The following is a 20,907-nucleotide window of genomic DNA, read 5'->3' as shown; positions in this document are numbered from 1 at the left end:
TTAGGTCTTTCAACCATTTTGAGTCTATTTTTGTGTGTGATATAAGGAAATGGTCCAGTTTCATTCTTCTGCATGTGGCTGTCCAATTTTCCCAACACTATTTGTTGAAGAGACTGTCTTTTTTCCATTGGACATTCTTTCTTGTGTTGTCGAAGATTAGTTGACCATAGAGTTGAGGGTCCATTTCTGGGCTCTCTATTCTGTTTCATTGATCTATGTGTCTGTTTTTGTGCCAGTACCATACTGTCTTCATGATTACAGCTTAGTAATGGAGCTTGAAGTTCGGAAATGTGATGCCACCAGCTTTGCTTTTCTTTTTCAACATTCCTCTCGCTATTCGGGGTCTTTTCTGGTTCCATACAAATTTTAGGATTATTTATTCCATTTCTTTGAAAAAAGTTGATGGTATTTCAATAGGGATTGCATTGAATGTGTAGATTGCTCTAGTTAGCATTGACATCTTCACAATATTTGTTCTTCCAATCCATGAGCATGGAACGTTTTTCCATTTCTTTGTGTCTTCCTCAATTTCTTTCATGAGTATTTTATAGTTTTCTGAGTACAGATCCTTTGCCTCTTTGGTTAGATTTATGCCTAGGTATCTTATGGTTTTGGGTGCAATTGTAAATGGGATCGACTCCTTAATTTCTCTTTCTTCTGTCTTGTTGTTGGTGTATAGAAATGCCACTGATTTCTGTGCATTGATTTTATATCCTGCCACTTTACTGAATTCCTGTATGAGTTCTAGCAGTTTTGGGGTGGAGTCTTATTGGGTTTTCCACATAAAGTATCATATCATCTGTAAAGAGTGAGAGTTTCACTTCTTCTTTGCCGAATTGGATGCCTTTTATTTCTGTTTGTTGTCTGATTGCTGTGGCTAGGACTTCCAATATTATGTTGAATAGCAGTGGTGATAGTGGACATCCCTGCCGCATTCCTGACCTTATGGGGAAAGCTGTCATTTTTTCCTCACTGAGAATGATAGTCGTGTGGGTTTTTCATAGATGGCTTTTATGATATTGAGGTATGTACCCTCTATCCCTATGCTCTGAAGAGTTTTGATGAAGAAAGGATGCTGTACTTTGTCAAATGCTTTTTCTGCAACTACTGAGAGGATCATATGATTCTTGTTCTTTCTTTTATTAATATATTGTATCACATTGATTGATTTGTGGATGTTGAACTAATCTTGCAGCCCAGGGATATATCCCACTTGGTCGTGGTGAATAATCCTTTTAATGTACTGTTGGATCCTATTGGCTAGTATTTTGGTGAGAATTTTTGCATCCATGTTCATCAGGGATATTGGTCTGTAATTCTCCTTTTTGATGGGGTCTTTGTCTGGTTTTGGGATCAAGGAAATGGTGGTCTCATAAAATGAGTTTGGAAGTTTTCCTTCCATTTCTATTTTTTGGAACAGTTTCAGAAGAATAGGTATTAATTCTTCTTTAAATGTTTGGTACAATTCCCCTGGGAAGCCATCTAGCCCTGGGTTCTGCTTGTTGGGAGATTTTTGATGACTGCTTCAATTTCCTTAGTGGTTATAGGTCTGTTCAGGGTTTCTATTTCTTCCTGGTTCAGTTTTGGTAGTTGATACATCTCTAGGAATGCATCCATTTCTTCCAGGTTATCTAATGTGCTGGCATATAGTTGCTCATAATATGTTCTTATAATTAATTTTATTTCTTTGGTGTTGATTGTGATCTCTCCTCTTTCATTCATGATTTTATTTATTTGGGTCATTTCTCTTTTTTTTTTGATAAGTCTGGCCAGGGGTTTATCAATCTTGTTAATTCTTTCAAAGAACCAGCTCCTAGTTTCGTTGATCTGTTCTACTGTTCTTTTGGTTTCTTTTTTTTTTTTTTTTAAGATTTTATTTATTTATTTGACAGAGACAGAGACAGCGAGAGCAGGAACACAAGCAGGGGGAGTGGGGAGGGAGAAGCAGGCTTCCCGCTGAGCCGGGAGCCCGATGTGGGGCTCGATCCCAGGACCCTGGGATCATGACCCGAGCCGAAGGCAGTTGCCTAACCAACTGAGCCACCCAGGCGCCCCAGTTCTTTTGGTTTCTATTTCATTGATTTCTGCTCTGATCTTTATTATTTCTCTTCTCCTGCTGGGTTTAGGCTTTATTTGCTGTTCTTTCTCCAGCTCCTTTAGGTGTAGGGTTAGGTTGTGCATTTGAGACTTTTCTTGTTTCTTGAGAAAGGCTTCTATTGCTACATACTTTCCTCTTAGGACTGCCGTTGCTGCATCCCAAAGGTTTTGAACAGTTGTGTTTTCATTTTCATTTGTTTCCATGATGTTTTTTAATTCGTCTTTAATTTCCTGGTTGACCCATTCATTCTTTAGTAGGATGCTCTTTAGCCTCCATGTATTTGAGTTCTTTCCGACTTTCCTCTTCTGATTGAGTTCTAGGTTCAAAGCACTGTGGTCTGAAAATAAGCAGGGAATGATCCCAATCTTTTGGGATCTGATTTGTGACCCAGGATATGATCTATTCTGGAGAATGTTCCATGGGCACTAGATAAGAATGTGTATTCTGTTGCTTTGGGATGGAATGTTCTGAATATATCTGTGAACTCCATTTGTTCCACTGTGTCATTTGAAGTCTTTATTTTCTTTTTGATCTTTTGCTTAGACGATCTGTCCATTTCAGTGAGGGGGGTGTTAAAGTCCCCCACTATTATTATGTTATTGTCGATATGTTTCTTTGCTTTTGTTATTAATTGGCTTATATAATTTGGTGCTCCCATGTTAGGGGCATAGATATTTACAATTGTTACATCTTTTTGTTGGATAGACCCTTCAAGTATGATATAGTATCATTCCTCATCTGTTATTATAGTCTTTGGTTTAAAACCTAATTTGTCTGATATAAGGATTGCCACCCCAGCTTTCTTTTGGTGTCCATTAGCATGTTAAATGTTTTTACACCCCCTCACTTTCAATCTGGGGGTGTCTCTGGGTCTAAAATGAGTCTCTTGAAAACAGAATATCGATGGGTCTTGTTTTTTTATCCAATCTGATATCCTGTGTCTTTTGATTGGGGCATTTTGCCCATTTACATTCAGGGTAACTTGAAAGATATGAATTTATTGCCATTGTATTGCCTGTAAGGTGACTGTTACTGTATATTGTCTGTATTCCTTTCTGGTCTATGTTACTTTTAGGCTCTCTCTTTGCTTAGAGGACCCCTTTCAAGATTTCTTGTAGGGCTGGTTTCATGTTTTCAAATTCCTTTAGTTTTTGTTTGTCCTGGAAGCTTTTTATCTCTCCTATTTTCAATGACAGGCTAGCTGAACATAGTATTCTTGGCTGCATATTTTTCTCATTTAGTGCTCTGAATATATCCTGCCAGTCCTTTCGGGCCTGCCAGGTTTTTGTGGATAAGTCTGTTGCCAATCTAATGTTTCTATCATTGTAGGTTACATATCTCTTCTCCCGAGCTGCTTTCAGGATTTTGTCTTTGTGTCTGAGACCAGTAAGTTTTGCCCTTAGATGTGGGGGTGTTGACCTATTTCTATTGATTTTGAGGAGGTTCTCTGTGCCTCTTGGATTTTGATGCCTGTTTTCTTCCCCAAATTAGGGAAGTTCTCTGGTATAATTTGCTCCAGTATACCTTCTGCCCCTCTCTCTCTTTCTTCTTCTTCTGGGATGCCAATTATTCTAATATTGTTTTGTCTTATGGTATCACTTCTCTCTCGAATTCTGCCCTCGTGATCCAGTAGTTGTTTATCTCTCTTTTTCTCAGGTTCTTTATTTTCCATCATTTGGTCTTGTATATTACTAATTCTCTCATCTGCCTCATTTATCCTAGCAGTTAGAGCTTCCATTTTTATTTGCTCCTCATTAATAGCCTTTTTAATTTCAACTTGATTAAATTTTAGTTCTTTTTTTTTTCTCTAGAAAGCATTTCTCTAATATATTCCATGCTTTTTTCAAGCCCAGCCAGTATCTTTAAAATCATCATTCTAATCTCTAGTTTTGACATCTTACTAATGTCCATATTGATTAGGTCCCTGGCAGTCAGTACTGCCTCCTGTTCTTTTTTTTGAGGCTATTTTTTCAGTCTTCTCATTTTGTCCAGAGGACAATAGATGAATGAGAGAACAAAATGCTAACTGGCTAACAGTGACCCCAATAAAATATACACTAAACAAATCAGAAGAGACCTGAAACCATGGGAAAAGAAAGGGAAATAAAGAAAAAATAGAAAACAAACAAACAAATATAACAGAATATGATCAAATATGATGAAGCTGGTGCATAGATCAGTGCCATACAGTATATTTTGGGCATATTTTGGTTTGTTAGGAGAAAGTGACTCCCAAAATTTTAAAGAATGGAAAACTTATATATGTACAAAAGTAAGGGTAAATACGATGGAGGGATGGAATATGACTGTAAAGATGAAAATTATAGAAGATTTTATATAGGAATTGATAAGATAAGAAAGTGTTTGAAGAAAGAAGGAAGAGGATTTAAAAAAAGAAAAAAAGAGAGAGAATGTGATTAGGCAGGAGACTCAAACAAAGCCATACAATAGAGATTTAGGGTATATTTTGGTCTTTGGAAGAAACTGTATCCCAAAATTTTAAAGAGAGTACAACTTATATATTTATACCAAAAGTAAGGTCAACTACTATGAAGGGATACAATATGACTCTAAAAATGAAAAATAAAAAAGATTTTTAAAAAAAGCGATTGATAAGATATTGGTTGAAAAAGGGAAGAAGAAAAAAAAAAAAAGAAAATTAAAAAAATTAACTTTGAAAGACTAAAGAATCATGGCAGAAAAGCCATGAATTCTATGTGCAGTATTCCCCTAGCGCTGGAGTTCTGCTGTTCTTATTGATCGGTAAACTTGGTCTTGGCGGGCTGTTCTTGCTTATCTTCTTGGGGAGGGACATGTTGTAGTGGTTCTCAAATGTCTTTGTTGGAGGCGGAATTGCCCCACCCTTTCTGGGCTCCTGGCTAAGTAATCTGCTTGAGTTTGTTCTGGGGAGCTTTTGTTCCCTGCAAGGTTCCGGTACAGCTTTGGAGGATGAGATTGAAAATGGCGGCCTCCCAGTCTGTGCCCCGGAGGAGCCGAGAGCTTGGGGCCCCTCTCTTCAGTGAGCCCCTAGAGAAAAGCCATCATCACTCCCGGCTCCCCAGTCTCCAGCCGCACTCCGTGCTCACCCGGCCTGTGACCAAGCGTTTCTATCTCTGGCACCCTACCCCTTTTGGATTCTCCAAACCTAGCAAATTCCTGCGGTGTACTCCTGCGCCGCTCCTCCCAGGGGGAGGAAGGGCTGTCTCCTTGTATCTGCTGCTTTTTGGGTCCCTGCTTGAGGAGCATTGGCCCGACTGTGCTACGGATTTCTGTTTATGGCAAACCCAAGCTGAAAGCCCACTCCTCAACTCCGTCTCTGCAGCCAGTTCCATGCTCTGATACCTGGGAGTTCTGCCATACCCAGGTACCCCCGTCTTTCTGTGATGCAGAGGGTCCTGAGACCACAGTGCCCCAGCGAGTGTTTCACCCCCGCTTAGCCACTGGAGCGACGTCCCTTACCCCAGAGCCAACTTTTAAAATTTCTGATTTTGTGCTCGGCTGCTCTATCACTTGACAGTAGTGGCTTATGGAGGCCCCCTCCCCCACCCTCTATCTTCCCAAATATCGCCTCGGCAGCACATATACCAGATATCGCCTTGGATTCACTTCTCTGAACGTCCTATCTTCCAGAAAGTGGTTGCTTTTCTGTTTAAGAGTTCCTGCTATTCTTTTCTTCGATTTCCTGTTGAGTTTGTAGGTGTTTAGAATGGTTTGATTCCTATCTAGCTGAATTCCTGGGACTAGACGAAATTTAGGTCTCGTACTCCTCTGCCGTCTTGCTCCTCCTGAAACCTACATTTTTGAAATAACTGTTCTGTTGGTGGAGAAAATGGAAATTTATTTCATGGTCGTTGTGAATTTGTCATTATTCTTATGGAGCAACTACTTCTAATTTTTGTTTTAAACCTTACTCTACATATCCTTTAACATGTTCTGATAGAAGTTCGGAAATTACCAAAAATAGTACAAATTGCTTAGCATTGTTGTGAGAAATAAATTAAATTAGAGGTAGACATAGTTTGTATAAAGTTTAATACAAAATACATAAAGTATTATTGTCCTTTTTTCTAACTAGGAAACTGAAGTTTGGTTGTGATTCTTCCTGTGTTTATTGGGGCTTGCCACATGCTCCATGGAACATCCCCGTTTAATAACTGTCACTCGTAGCACAAACAGATCTGAATGATAAGTACTAGAAGAGTTGTTTGTACCCCAGCACGGACTAGCTGGAATGCTTCTCTTATCCTGGGCTGTATTCAGAGTTGGCAGCCTTATAGATTGTGAATGCTGATCCTAGAAATACTGAATAATGACAAATGTTGCTTTCAGAGTTCACAATATTTAAATGTATGTGCTATTGAGCTGCCTGAACTTCTATCAAAACACAGTTCTTTTAATTTCTATCACCAGGTAACCTTGGATGGGTAGACCAGGTCTCTGAATTTGAGTATGACTTATTCATTAGGCCGGATACCTGTAATCCACGCTTCCGAGTCTGGTTCAACTTTACTGTTGAAAACGTGAAAGAATCACAGGTGAGGAAATATTGAGGGAAATATTGGATATCTTCAGTGTGGTTTGGTAAGAATATTATGCTTTTGTTTTGCTTTAGAAATGTCAGTATAATGATCAGATTAGGAATATATTCTGGTATATCTCTAGCAATGATATAGTTCTAAGAGATATACAGAAATATGTATAATTTGCTGGCTTTTGTTATCTGGTGGTCATTAAATGATACAAATAGATTATCTGAGAACAGAAAGTGTTCTTTACTGATTGAAGAATTAGTATAATGTGCTGGGTTTCCTTGAGGAACCATTGAAAGTGACTTACTATTTTTATTATAGAGTGTGTTCTCTATATTACTTTTCTTTATAAAGATCTGTGAGGGACATTTCTCGCAGGCCTCAGTTTCAGAAAAAGCTTTTCTTCTTTTGTACAAGAAGGTGTTTATATCTTAAAAATAATGATTCTTGTAACTCATCCTATTTCCCCCCCCCTTTTTTTTTAATCTGTTGGGAAACTCAGAATCAGTTTTACAGCACTCGCTAAATTTTTTGGCTTATATTTCTGTGTACTAATTTTTCTTTCATTCTGATCATATTAATCTGTCTGTAACCACAATTTCTTTATCTATATTTTCAAACAGCGTATGTTTTTTTATAATCCTGTTCAAATATTTTGAGTGAGAGAGTATTGATGAAAATAGAACTAAATGTATATGCCTTAATAAACATCTAATCCTAAGAAATCATTTATCATTCTGTTTTATTAAGACAGCTAGTCATGGAAAAGTGCACAAACTTTGTACATATAGTGATATGACTTTTTTAAGCAGATGAAAGCGTAGGCTTATAACTGAATATTTATCTGCCTTCTTCCAACAGGTCATCTTTTTCTAGTATACTTGGGAGAAAGGGAGGGTTGGTTTAATTTTTCCCTCCCAAGTCAGTCCATTCTGTTTCCTCTTTCAATTGGTTGCTTACTTCTCGCCATTTTTCTCAACTTCAATTAGATTCATTTTTCTGGCAGTGGTCAGTGTCTGGAATTTAGGGATTAGATTAACTCCTGTTACTGGCATGCTGCCTTCAGCAGGAGAGGGGTGCAAGGAAGAGTCACTCCAATTTACTGTCTATTCTCTTAATTCTCTACACCACCACTGGCACATGACTGTAATGACACAGGTGTATGTAATGTTTAATGAAGTTTAAGGGTTAACTGGAATGAATTAAATAGATGGGAGAACTCTATATTGTTGGCTAAACATGATTTGGGATAAGTGGGAAAAAATGTTAAATCCATCACAGAAAGCTGCTTAAGGACATAACTTTAGTTCTTAGCTTTGCTTCTTAGTTTTACTTACACTCCCATGAGAGAATTCCTTTTTCAGCTTTTCCCAGTAAGAGTAACAATATTCTCCCCTTCACCCACCTTAGGAAAACCTACACTTTCCCTAACCAGTGGTTCACCTGACAATAGGAGTATCCTCTTGTTCCAATAAGACAGTTAGTAATTATCAAAATGCATTTTCCAAGTCTATGTTACCGAGTCTTAAGAGTATAACTCACAGCAGGAGACTTTAGCCACATCTACAAGACTGAGTCTTGGCACTCCAACTTTGGGTCCCCTATCAAGCTCTCTCTGCTACCATGAGATAGACATACAACCACTTATTCTTCTATTGGTGTCTCCTGTCAGTAACTTACGGTTGTAACATACACCACTGAAAAACAAATGATAATTCTGAAGCAATATAGTCCATTCATATGAAGGAAGGGAAACATTTTCTTAAAAGCAGTATAATCTGCCAGGATTTCTAATTTCCCAAAGGGGTTTACTGTTTTCCTCTTTATGCACAGCACATGCACATCCTTCAGCTTGCATATTGCATCCAGAAATAGACTAAATCATAAGAAATGAGACCTATTACTTTTCGAACAATAGAATCCTCTATCCTAATCATATCTTTGCTAAATAGAGAGTTAGTTAAAGCTCTAAAATTATTATGGTTCTTTAACTTTGGGCCACATTAAATTCTTAGCCCAGTTTTTCTTGCACTTTAGTCTCTGTACAAATAATATTCTTACATAGCTACTCTGGTTAGGAGGAATAGTGAGGAGTGGTTTGACTAGACAGGGAAAATGTTTTTGGGGGGGGGCAGGGACAGAGAAGGAGAGAAAGAATCTTTTTTTTTTTTTAAAGATTTTATTTATTTATTTGAGAGAGAGAGAATGAGAGACAGAGAGCATGAGAGGAAGGAGGGTCAGAGGGAGAAGCAGACTCCCTGCCGAGCAGGGAGCCCGATGCGGGACTCGATCCCGGGACTCCAGGATCATGACCTGAGCTGAAGGCAGTCGCTTAATCAACTGAGCCACCCAGGCGCCCCGGAGAGAAAGAATCTTAAGCATGCTCCATGCCCAGAATGAAGTCCAACACAGGGCTCGATCTCACAACCCTGAGATCCTGACCTGAGCTGAAATCAAGAGCCCATTGCTTAACCCACGGAGTCACCCAGGTACCTAGGAAAATGTATTTCTTAAGTTATACTATGTGAGATAGTTTTTTGGACAGGTTACTCATAAATTTCAGTTTCTTATTCTTTGCTCTTCTAGTTGATGACAGGTATGTTCTTTTTGTTGTTTAAGATGTCTCTTCCAGAGTGTTACAATTTTTATACTATATGCTAAAGTCATACAGCCTCTTTTGCAGTCTTGCCTATCAGTTAAGGAAGTAACATGAATGTGTTCCAAGGGGTTATTCTTATAAGAGAGTTGGTGTTTTTTCTATGAATGCTTATTTTTAAAGTTGGAGGAACCAATATTTACTCTGACTCTCTGGGTTTCTCTCTTCATATCCAGTGCTATTCTACTGTTGTTACAATTAGAAATCATGAACATGTTTATCTGGTTTCCTGGAGTGTGATGCTTTATCATCCTCTTTCTTTGGGCCATTGCTTCATCAACTGTAATCACATAATACAGTTATGGAAATCTGTCTCAAGATGGCATAAAGATCTGCTAGAAAGATACAATATATATCTCTCACCCACAGGATATTTGTTTTCATGGTTGTCTACATGAAAGAGAATGGTTTTACTATTAAGTTTGACTTGTAAGGTCTGTTTTTATAATGTCTCTTCCTATCATCTTTTCCATCTCTCTAATTTCCGTTAAAATGAGAACTTCATGAATGTAATCTAGTCAGGAACCTTATTTAGGGTTTAGTGCTAGGAAGCAAAAGAAATATTAGTCATCAAAGTCTGAATCCATTAAATGAATGTTAAAAATTACAGCATCAAATATACCATATTAACAGGTCTAGCTCTTTGGTTATTTCCCTTGACATTTGTAAGAAGTGATGAAACTTGGAATGTATGGTGCTGTCTTGTAGGACTGATATATAAACCCCCAAAAGTGGTTGCCAAATAGTGTGTTTGCAGGAGTCTATGTAAACTAACATCAAGGTATTTTTATTAGAAAGTACGTTTCTCTCTGAAAGACTTGTAATAAATATTCTTATGTGGAAATTTATTATTGATGCAGCAAAATACTTGTGTGATGTGAAAACAGATCTTTCTGTTTAAATACTCATGACAAAACTTCAGCCAATAAGAGTGGGAAAATGATATGTCTTGACTTTTAACTCTGTTTTCTTTCCTTTATATTGTTTTTATCTCTTTGAATTAATTTTTCCTTTTTTTGATTCGCTGATGCTCAATGTAGTAAATTTTGAAAATATAGACAATTATAATAGAGAAAAAGCACACACAAAATCATACTATCTAGAAACAAACATTAACTTTTTGGCATATTTACTTCTAGGCTTTTTATTTCCTACTTTATTTTTTGGAGCATAATTAAATTTTTTACCATATACAAATTTTTATGTTTTGCTTTTAAATAAAATAAATAGTATCAGAAGCAATTTTCTATCAATAAAAACTTCATAAACATGATTGTATATTTATGCTATTGGACCATTTCCTTTCTCTTGGGCATAAAGATTATTTTCCATTATCTGTTGTTATAAATAACACTGTAATGAATATCTTCATGTATGAAATGTTACCCATATTTCATTTTCCTTACTTAGGATAAATTCCTAGGAGGGCAATTGATAGATAAATGATATGAATATTTTTGTACTCTTCATACATATTCTATATTAATAGGTACCAAAAAAATGATACTATTTTACTGTCGTATCAGCAGTGAGATGCTTTTCCTTGCATTTCGTGTTTTGACTTGTTTCATGAGTTCAGTATTACATATATTTAGAATACATTTTTTTTCATCACTTACTTTGAAATTTTACACAAATAAATTGGATATACTTCAGTGTTTCAGGACTCTAGTCATAAAGGAATGAATTGCTTTCCAGCAACAACATGAGACAACAAAACAGATCCATTTATTATTTTGGCTCTTTTTCTCAATTCAGCAGTCCTCTTTAGTTTGAGTGTGCCAACTGACTGTCCTCTTAGGTATGTAATGGAAAATTTTAAAAAAGAAGTGTTTTTTTACACGATGAAGTATTTCTTACATTATTGTATGCAGTAATGTAGCTTAAACACACACACACTTTATATATGACATGTCTGAATTGGACTTCAAAATTCCAACAGTTTGCTCTTCTTTAGTCTCCATCCTGGAGATTTTAGGTTCAGTGAAACTTCATCCTGGCCAAAATCAACAGTGCACAGAGGCAGCATATCACAGGAGAAAGAGCACAGACAGTGGATTCAAACACATTTGGGTTTATTTATTTATTTATTTTCTTTAAATTTGATTTTAAAGATTTTATTTGACAGAGAGAGACAGTGAGAGATGGAACACAAGTAGGGGGAGTGGGAGAGGGAGAAGCAGGCTCCCCCCTGAGCAGAGGCCTGATGCAGGGCTCAATCCCAGGACCCTGGGATTATGACCTGAGCCAAAGGCAGACACTTAACGACTGAGCCACCCAGGCGCCCCCACATTTGGGCTTAAATCCTGACTCTGATACTTGTGAGTTCTTTTACCCTTGATCAGTTAAATTAATCTCTTGGTGACTCAGTTTTCTGTAAATATAATACTATAACTTCATGCGAGTGTTGTGAAAATTATGTGAGACAATGTATGCAAAGAGCCTACCATGGTGTTTGGTAGATAGCGAATAGGAGCTCAATACCTGTTGGCTATTGTTTGTATTAAAACACCAGAATGGTAGAAATAATACTAACAAAACAAGAGAAAACACTATAACAGATTATTACTAGATTACTGTTAATGGGTTTGGTTTTTTTCTCTTCCTTTTTATTCTGCTTATTCTCTTCTTATTCCTCCTCCTCCTTCTTATAAATATATTATTGATCATCATCTAGGCTGAATTGTAAGCCTAGCTTTGCCACTTATTTTCTAGTTCTGTGACCATGGGAAAGTTACTGATCAATTTAAATCATCAATTTTTACATCTTTTTGATGTTTTAATAGTATCCAGTAGAGTTGCTCTAAGAATTATATGTAATAATGCATGTTAAACACTTAACCCAGTGCGTGGCACATAAGAAGTGAACAAAAAATGTTAGCTATTAATATTACTATACTTCTAATACTCCTTCTACAAAGTATAACACAGGTTCTCATTTTCCCTGTCATTCAATTTGTTATAAAAATAGCTAACATTTATTGAACACTTCTATATTATAGGTACTCTTCTAAATCCTTTATATTAGTTTGTTTAATCTTCAAAATAGTCATTTGTCTTAAGTACTATTATACCTCCTCATTTTATAGGTGAAGAAACTGAAAGAAAGGATAAATAACTTGTTGAAGATAATGCAATTAGTAGGTAGTAGAGTCAGGATTTGTACCTAACTAGTCACTGTAGAAAATTCGGAAAATAAAAGTTAGAAATGGGAGCAAAGAAAACAAAACAAAACACAAACCCATAATCCTACCAACTAGAAGGCATTACTGTGAACTTTTGGCATATTTATTTTTAGGCTTGCTTGTGTTCTATTTATATTTTGGAGTATATTATTTACTGGTTCTAGAGCTTTTTCTCTTCTGTCTTATGCTGCCTTTCAAAAAATCATCTCAGTAGATGCATAGAAACCAATAGCTAAAATGTAAAACCCATTTGAGCTAACACTTGAGCAAACTAGGATGAGAAAGGAACTTTTTTATTTGATAGAGGATCTCTTCAAAGAATCAAGATCAAGGATCATACATAATGGTGAAACTTTAAAAGCATCCATTGAAAATTGAAGGTGACATCAACACATGGAAAGGTATTCCATGCTCATGCATTAGAAGAGTTAATATTGTTAAAATGTCCATATTGTCCAAAGCAATCTATAGATTTAATTCAATCCCTATGAATATACCAACAGCATTTTTCACAAAACTAGAACAAATGATACTAAAATGTGGATGGAATCATAAGAGACCTCAAATAGCCAAAGCAATCTTGAAAAGGAAGAGAATGAAACTGGAGGTATCACAACTTCAGATTTTAAGATATACTACAAAATTGCAATAATCAAAACAATATGGCACTGGCACAATAATAGACAGATAGAGCAAGGGAACGGAATAGAAAATCCAGAAAGAAACCCATGATTATATGGTCAGTTAATTTATGACAAAAGAGGCAAGAATATGCAACGGGAAAAAGATAATCTGTTCAACAAATGGTGTTGGGAAAACTCAACAGCTATAATACAGAAGAATGAAACTGGACCGCTTTCTTACACCATACACAAAAATAAACTCAAAATTGATTAAAGACCTAAATGTGAGACTTTAAACCATAAAAATCCTAGAAGAGGGCACAGAAGCAGTAATTTCTTTGACATCAGTCAAAGCAACATTTTTCTAGACATGTCTCCTTGAGGCAAGGGAAACAAAAGCAAAAATAAACATTGTAACTACATCAAAATAAAAGACTGCACAGCAAAGGAAACCCTCATTAAAACAAAAAGACAGCCTACTGAATGGGAGAAGATACTGGCAAATTATATATCTGTTAAAGGGTTAGTATCCAAAATTTATAAAGAATTTATACAACTCAACAACAAAAAATGAATAATCCTATCAAAATGGGCAGAAGACATGAACAGAATTTTTCCAAAGAAGACATACAGAAGGCTAACAGACACATGAAAAGATGCTCAACATCATTCATCATCATGGAAATGTAAGTCAAAATCACCATGTGATGTCATCTCATACCTGTCGGAATGACCAAAATAGAAAACACAGGAGACTATGAATGTTGGGAAGGATGTGGAGAAAAAGGAACCCTCATGTACTATTGGTGGGAATGCCAACTGGTGTGGACAGTGTGGAAAACAATACGGAGGTTCCTCAAAAAATTAAAAATAGAAGTACCATAAGATCCGATAATTCCACTACTGGGTATTTATTTACCCAAAGAATATGAAAACACTAATTTGAAAAGTCATATGCACCCTTTTATTGCAGCATTATTTACAATAGTGAAGATACAGAAGCAACCCAACTGTCCATCGACAGATGAATGGATAAAGAAGATGTGATACACACACACACACACGCACACACACACACAGAGGAATATTACTCAGCCATAACAAAGAACGAAATCTTATTGGCAAAAACATGGATGGATCTAGAGGGTATAATGGTAAGTGTAATAAGTCAGTCAAGGGAACAAAAATACCACATGATTTCACCTATATGTGGAATTTAAGAAGAGAAAACAAATGAACAAAGAACAAAAAGAGAAAAATTTTCACGTATCACAGAAACATCATCAACAAAGAAACTAAGATACCTAAGACATCAAAGAGGGCCCAAACAATTAGGGAGGATATATTTTTGTTTTTGTTTTTTAATAGAAAGGAGGGGTGAGAGGTGGAGGGAGAGGGAGAGCAAGAATCAAGTAGGCTTCATGCCCAACACAGAGCTCAATGCAGGGCTTGGGGGGCGCCTGGGTGGCTCAGTTGGTTAAGCGACTGCCTTCGGCTCGGGTCATGATCCTGGAGTCCCGGGATCGAGTCCCGCATCGGGCTCCCTGCTCGGCAGGGAGTCTGCTTCTCCCTCTGACCCTCTCCCCTCTCATGCTGTTTCTCTCTCTCTCTCAAATAAATAAATAAATAAAATCTTTAAAAAAAAAATGCAGGGCTTGGTTTCACAACCTTGAGATAATGGTGTGAGCCAAAATCAAGAGTCAGATGCTTAACTGACTGAGCCCTCCAGGCACCTCATGGAGGATATACTTTTATTCAACAAATATTTAATGACTACCTCTTTGTTCTAGACATAGTTGTAACACTTGGAATATAGTAATCAAGTGAGAAAAAAGATAAGAGTACTTGTGGGGTTTCCGTTCTAGGTGTATCATTGGATCAAAGAGAAGGACAAAAGATAGACATAACAAATGAGGAAATAGTATATTAGAAAGTGATAATTTTAAAAGAAAAAGTAGAATAGGTTAGGAGGGATATGTAGAGGAGAACAAAATGAATAATTAAAGTAGGCCTCTTTGAGAAGGTAACATTTGAGCAAAGACAAAGGAAGTAAGAAAATATGCTTTACAAATACCTGGTAGAAGGGCATTCTTACAAGTTGGAATAGCTATTGCCCTAAGCCAGTGTCCTATTGGAATCATATCCAGTTCATTTGAGGTATAGCAAAGAAACCAGCATGATTAGAGCTGTGTGAACAAGGCAGAAAATAGTAGAAAATGTGGTCAAAGAAGTATGTATATGGTAGGGTAGCAGTGGGTGGGTTGAAGTGATAATCTTGTAGGATCCGGTGGAGCAGAGTTTAACAGAGTAGTTACATGATATGACTGATATCATAAAATTATTGACGTTTCCCTGTTAAAAGTAGACATTAAAGACAGAGTGGCCCAAGGATAGAAACAGGGATCCAGTTTGGAGACTTTTATTCTAATTTCAGTGAGAGAGATAGTGGTTTGGACTATTATGGTCGCAGTTTAAATGGTGAGAGATATTTGAAGATACGGCCAGAGGATTTCCTTCTGGATTTGATGTGGATGTGTAATCAAGAGAGGAATCAAGGATGACTTTAGGATTTTGGCATGAGTATCTGATCTATAGAGATACAGAAGGTAGCCAGAGGAGCAGGTTTTGAGAAAGATGAGGAGTTCAGTTTTAGACAGGTTAAATATGAGATACCTATCATATATTCAAATACACTAATAAGTAGGCAGTTGGGATACATGAGTCTGGAGTCTGAAAGAGAAGTCAGGATTGAAGCTATATATTTGAGAATTGTTGGCATATAGAGAGTATTTAAAGTCATAAAACAGAGATGATATTACTACAAGAGTAAGTGTAAACAGGGAAGAGGAGAGGAGTAAGTAGTGAGTTTAGAGACCTCTGACTGAGCAGCCAGTAAAGGAAACTGAAAAAGAGCAGGTTGTTAGTAGGAGGAAATCCAAGTGTGTATTATCTTGGAATATAACTGAAGAACAATCATGAAGGAGAAGTGAGTAATGTACTGTGAAATATGCTGCTGATAATTTAAATAAGATGGAAATACAGGATTGACTGTTTGATTTGGGATTATGGAAGTTATTGATGACCTTGACAAATAACAGTTTTAATTGAGTGCTAGAATAGGCATTAGAGAATGAGAGCATAATATCCTCAGTGTTCCTCCATGTTGTTTCATATTGCAGAATTTCCTTCGTTTCACAGGTTTTATAGTATTCCATGTATGCATATACCACATTTTCTTTATCCATTCATCTGTTGATGGACATTTAGGTTGCTAAATACTGCATGATTCAACTTACCTGAGGTATCAGAAGTAGTCAAATTTATAGAGTCAAAGAGTGGAATGGTGTTTGCCAGGGACTGTGGGGAGGGGCAAATGGGGATTTACTAACTGATAGGCTTTAAGTTTCAGATAAGCAACATGAATAAGTTATATTTATCTGCTGTACAATATTCCACCTATATGTAGTCAATGATACTGTATTGTGCTCTTAATATTTTTTTTTTTTTTTTTAAGATTTTATTTATTTATTTGAGACAGAGAGAATGAGAGACAGAGAGCATGAGAGGGAGGAGGGTCAGAGGGAGAAGCAGACTCCCTGCCGAGCAGGGAGCCCGATGCGGGACTCGATCCCGGGACTCCAGGATCATGACCTGAGCCGAAGGCAGTCGCTTAACCAACTGAGCCACCCAGGCGCCCTCTTAATATTTTTTTAAGGGTAGATCTCATGTTAAATGTTCTTGCCATGATAAAGTAAAATTAAAAAAAAAAGACAATGGGAGGAGAGGCATTGGAGACATCTATTGTAGGCAACATTTTTTGAAGAAGTTCCTTGCAAAGAGGAGCAATTAAATGGAATGATAGCTAATAGAGGTAATAGGTCTGAGAAAAAAAATTTTGGGGGGTTAGGTGGAAGAAATAGTATGTTTATATCCTGATTAGCATGATCTAATATGGAACAAACAACTGATGATACAGAGAGGAGAATGGATAGTTTGGAGTGATATTCCTGCGTATTGAGAAGAGACAGTTCATAAATTAAAGGATTGCTTTTAGGTAGGAATGCAGATAGATGTTTCTCACATAGTAAGTAACATGTTGAGGGAAGAATTCAGAGCTGATGCTAGTAAGTGGACAAAGGTAGTGGAAGTAATCTGTGGAGTTTTTCTTCTGTTCCTTCAATCCTTTCAGTGAAATAGGAAGCAAGATCATCAGCAGAGATTGATGATGGGGGAAGGAGTTTTGGAAACTTGAAATGATACAAGGTATAATGTACTCATCAAAGAGAGTGGAAGAGTAAATGACCTATGGTAGAATAATATCATTTGTTGACAATAGTAAAGGTAACATTGAGATATACAAACATGAATTTAAAGGCATAAAATTCAATGTGAGTGTTTTTCACCTATTCCTTTTAGTTATAAGCATGCACATGCAGAATAGGGAGAAAGTTTGATTTAACCATAGTTGTGTTTTTACTTTTCCTGAGGAAACAGTGTTTATTTTATTACATTTTTACTTTTTAATCAACTTGTTGTGATATGATTTTCATAGTCAAATTAAAATATATCACAATCAAAATGTAAAACATTTCCATTACTACCAAAAGTACCCTCACACTGCCTCAGAGTTAATCCTTTCCCCACATTGTTGTATCCTTTCACATTCTCACTAGCAATAAATGAGAATTTTCACTTGTTTTTTATATCTTCTGTTTCTCTCATCATTGTTATGTTATACATTAAATCTTTGAATATGTTTATAATATACTTGAATACACTTATAACTGTATAAAGACTGCTGAGAATTCTATTATCTTTGTCATTTCTGGGTAGATTTGTATCAATTGATTTTTCTTCTGATTATAGGTCACAGTTTTATGCTTTTTGCATATCTAGACATTTTTTATTGAATCTGACCTTGTTAGATTTTGTTTTCTTTTTTTAAAGAAAAATTATTCAGGGTTTTATTTTTTTCTTTTTCTCTTTTCTTTTTTATTTCTTTTTCTTTCTTTTTTTTTTTTGGCAGACAGTTAAGTTACTTCTGGAACAGCTTGACTTTTTTGAGGTTTCTTTTAAATCTTTGTTAGTGCAGGCCTAGTTCAGTGATGATACACTTCAGTTCTACTAGGTCAGACATAGCCCTTCCAGAGTATCTACTGAATGCTCCAAATATTCAATTGGGTCTCTCTATTCTGGTTACAACTGGAATGTTTCCCATCTCTGTCTCTCAAAAGCCAGAGTGATAACAGGAATTATCTCATTTGTTTCTTTTCTCTTAGGGATCCTAGCTTTATGATGCCTATTGTCCAGTGTGTGAAAACATCTACTCATATATTTTATGCAGTTTTTTATTTGTTTATGGTAAGAGGGCAGATATGGAACAGTTACACCCACTGTGGTTATGAAGGCTTGCTTCTAAGTGTTGCTAAGGCAGGTCTAGATTAGCTTCTAGTTTAGGGCTGGTTTAACCCTGCTACTAAGATGTGATCTTTCTGGAGTCTCTAGTGAAGTATTCATTGAGGATTCCACTCTGATTTGTTTGGATTTGAATGTCTCCCAGCTCTTTGTGAGTTTCTGGATTTCTTCTACCACTTTCTTGTAATGGTTCTTTGCCTCTTTTCCTGGAGTCTTACCTTATGCATATACAACTTTGCATTCAGCCAGAGAATCAAGTTGGACCCAATACAAATTTATGGAGTTTTTTCTGTGCATAGTCTTCTCCAGTGCTCTGTTCTATGATTCTAGCCACATCACCTCCAACCCCACTCCTGGAACTCCAGCTTCTGTTCTTCAACTCAGTGAGTTATCATTTCGCATGAGTTCCTTTGCCTTGCATCATAGTTCAGAAGGTGACACCAGACAGGAAACCTTAGTGATCCTGGGGCTTACCTGATTTGTTTCCCTTGTCTCAGAGATCAGTCATGAGTTGCCAGCTGTCTAATGCCGAAAAAAATCTGTTTTATGTATTTTGTCCAGTGTTCTGCTTGTTTATACTGGGAGGATAAATTCAGTACCAGATAGTCTGTTATGGTTGTAAATGGAACATGGTTGTGTTTTCACCAGTACAGACCACAAACTAAGAGAAGAATGAGAGTCCAGGGTACATTGAAGAAAGCCTGGAGAAGAGAGAGTACATTAAGGGAATAAGGAATAATGGTAAGGTGAAAGGTAGTGAAAACATTATAGATCAATACATTGAAGGTAGGGTGACCATATTATCCATATCCAGTCAATTTTGAGAGTAAAAGATGATCTAATAATTATAACTAGATAGTCATAAACCAGAACTTTTCTAGGCAAACAGAGATTTTATTCATCTTTGTTGGACATTCTGATGAAGTGAAAGTAGTTTTGATAGGTAGTGTAATATAGTAAGCTTCAAAGAGAATGGGTGGTCATTAGAGAGTAAGATGAATGAAAGAAATTGAAGGGATTGCAGTTATTGCAATTATTGGTAATATCAAGGTGTGAAGTAAGACTGTATGTGCCGCTAGATAAAGTATAGTGGAAGATAAGATATAGGAGAGATATAGGGGAGATATAGTAGCCAGAATGTTGGGAAAGATTGTCTCTGTGTATATTGGAGAAATGACAGTGAGGCCTGAACAGCAGTCATTAAAAAATGAGGAGGAATGACAGAGGAGTAGGGAGATGCTAGCAATAATGAGATACAGTGGAGAGATGATCTGATGAATTGAGATTCAAAGGTGTGTTTGTGGAAGTGAAGGGCTCAATATTATAACATGTCAATTCTCCCCAAATCAAACTTTTATTTTAATGCAATTCCAATTAGAATCCCCCCAAATTCTTTTCATAGAATTTGACAAGCTAGTTTAAAAATTCATGTGGAAAACCAAAGGGCAAAAATAGTCAAGCCAGTTTTGAAGAATAATGAATGGGTATATGTTTATTTTATAGAAACCCCATATTTCAGCTAATAATTTTTATTTATAGCAAAACTGATTAAAATAGTATGGCATTGACATAATAATAGACAAATAGTCCAAATGGATAGTCTGGAAATCAGAAACAAGGTTATTTATATAACAGAGGTTTCATTAGAAAATAGGAATAGTAGGGTCTATTCAGTCAATGGCACAAATTATCCCCATGTTATAGATGGATTAAATACTTAAATATGAAAATAAATTAAAAATTTAGGTTGTGAAAAACAAATATAAAATAAATATTTTATTGGCTTTGGGAGTAGGATTAAAATTCAGAGGGGGTACCTGGGTGACTCACTTGGTTTAGCATCAGACACTTGATTTCAGCTTAGGTTATGATCTTAGGATGGTAGGATCGAGCCCTGCCTCCGGCTCCATATTCAGCGGGGAGTCTGCTTGAGATTTTCTCTCCCTCTCCCTCTATGCTTCTCTCCCTCCACTTGCTCTCTCTCTCTTTCTCTCTCTAAAAAAAAAAATCTTTAAAAAATTTTTATGCGAGGCACAGAAAAGCAAAATCATAAAGAGAAACTTTTGCGTTTATAAAAATAAGGTCTAGGTGACAAAAGAACCAGAGTTGAAAGTTATGCATTATTCTAGGAAATAAAATTTGTGTAATATATTACAGATATAAGATTGATATCCAAAAAATATAAAGAACTCCTACAAGCAAAAAGAAAAGAAAAAGAAAAACACCCAAGTATTCCAAGGATATAAATAGGCAACTCACTGAACAGTAAGTGATAAAGCTTTTCTTAAAAGTGTTGGATTGAGAAGAAGAAATTCTCTTAGAAATGAGAGAAAGAGAAGAGAAATCTCTCCAGGTATACTGGCATGAAAAAGACATCTTTTGCTTCTTATTGTTCAGGGGT

General features: G+C 36.4%; 1 protein-coding gene across 1 annotated transcript in view; it reads left to right on the top strand.

Moving 5' to 3' along the window:
* AGBL4 (AGBL carboxypeptidase 4) overlaps window positions 1–20,907 on the top strand; it is a 1,445,284-nt gene that overhangs the window by 299,843 nt on the left and 1,124,534 nt on the right. The window contains exon 3 of the mRNA XM_021683893.1: window positions 6,509–6,633. Coding sequence (XP_021539568.1) covers window positions 6,509–6,633 — 125 coding nt within the window. The remainder of the gene's footprint in view (window positions 1–6,508; window positions 6,634–20,907) is intronic.

Source organism: Neomonachus schauinslandi, chromosome 4 (assembly GCF_002201575.2).
Source record: "Neomonachus schauinslandi chromosome 4, ASM220157v2, whole genome shotgun sequence".
Classification (NCBI taxonomy): domain Eukaryota; kingdom Metazoa; phylum Chordata; class Mammalia; order Carnivora; family Phocidae; genus Neomonachus; species Neomonachus schauinslandi.
This window is presented reverse-complemented; position numbering and strand designations above follow the sequence as displayed.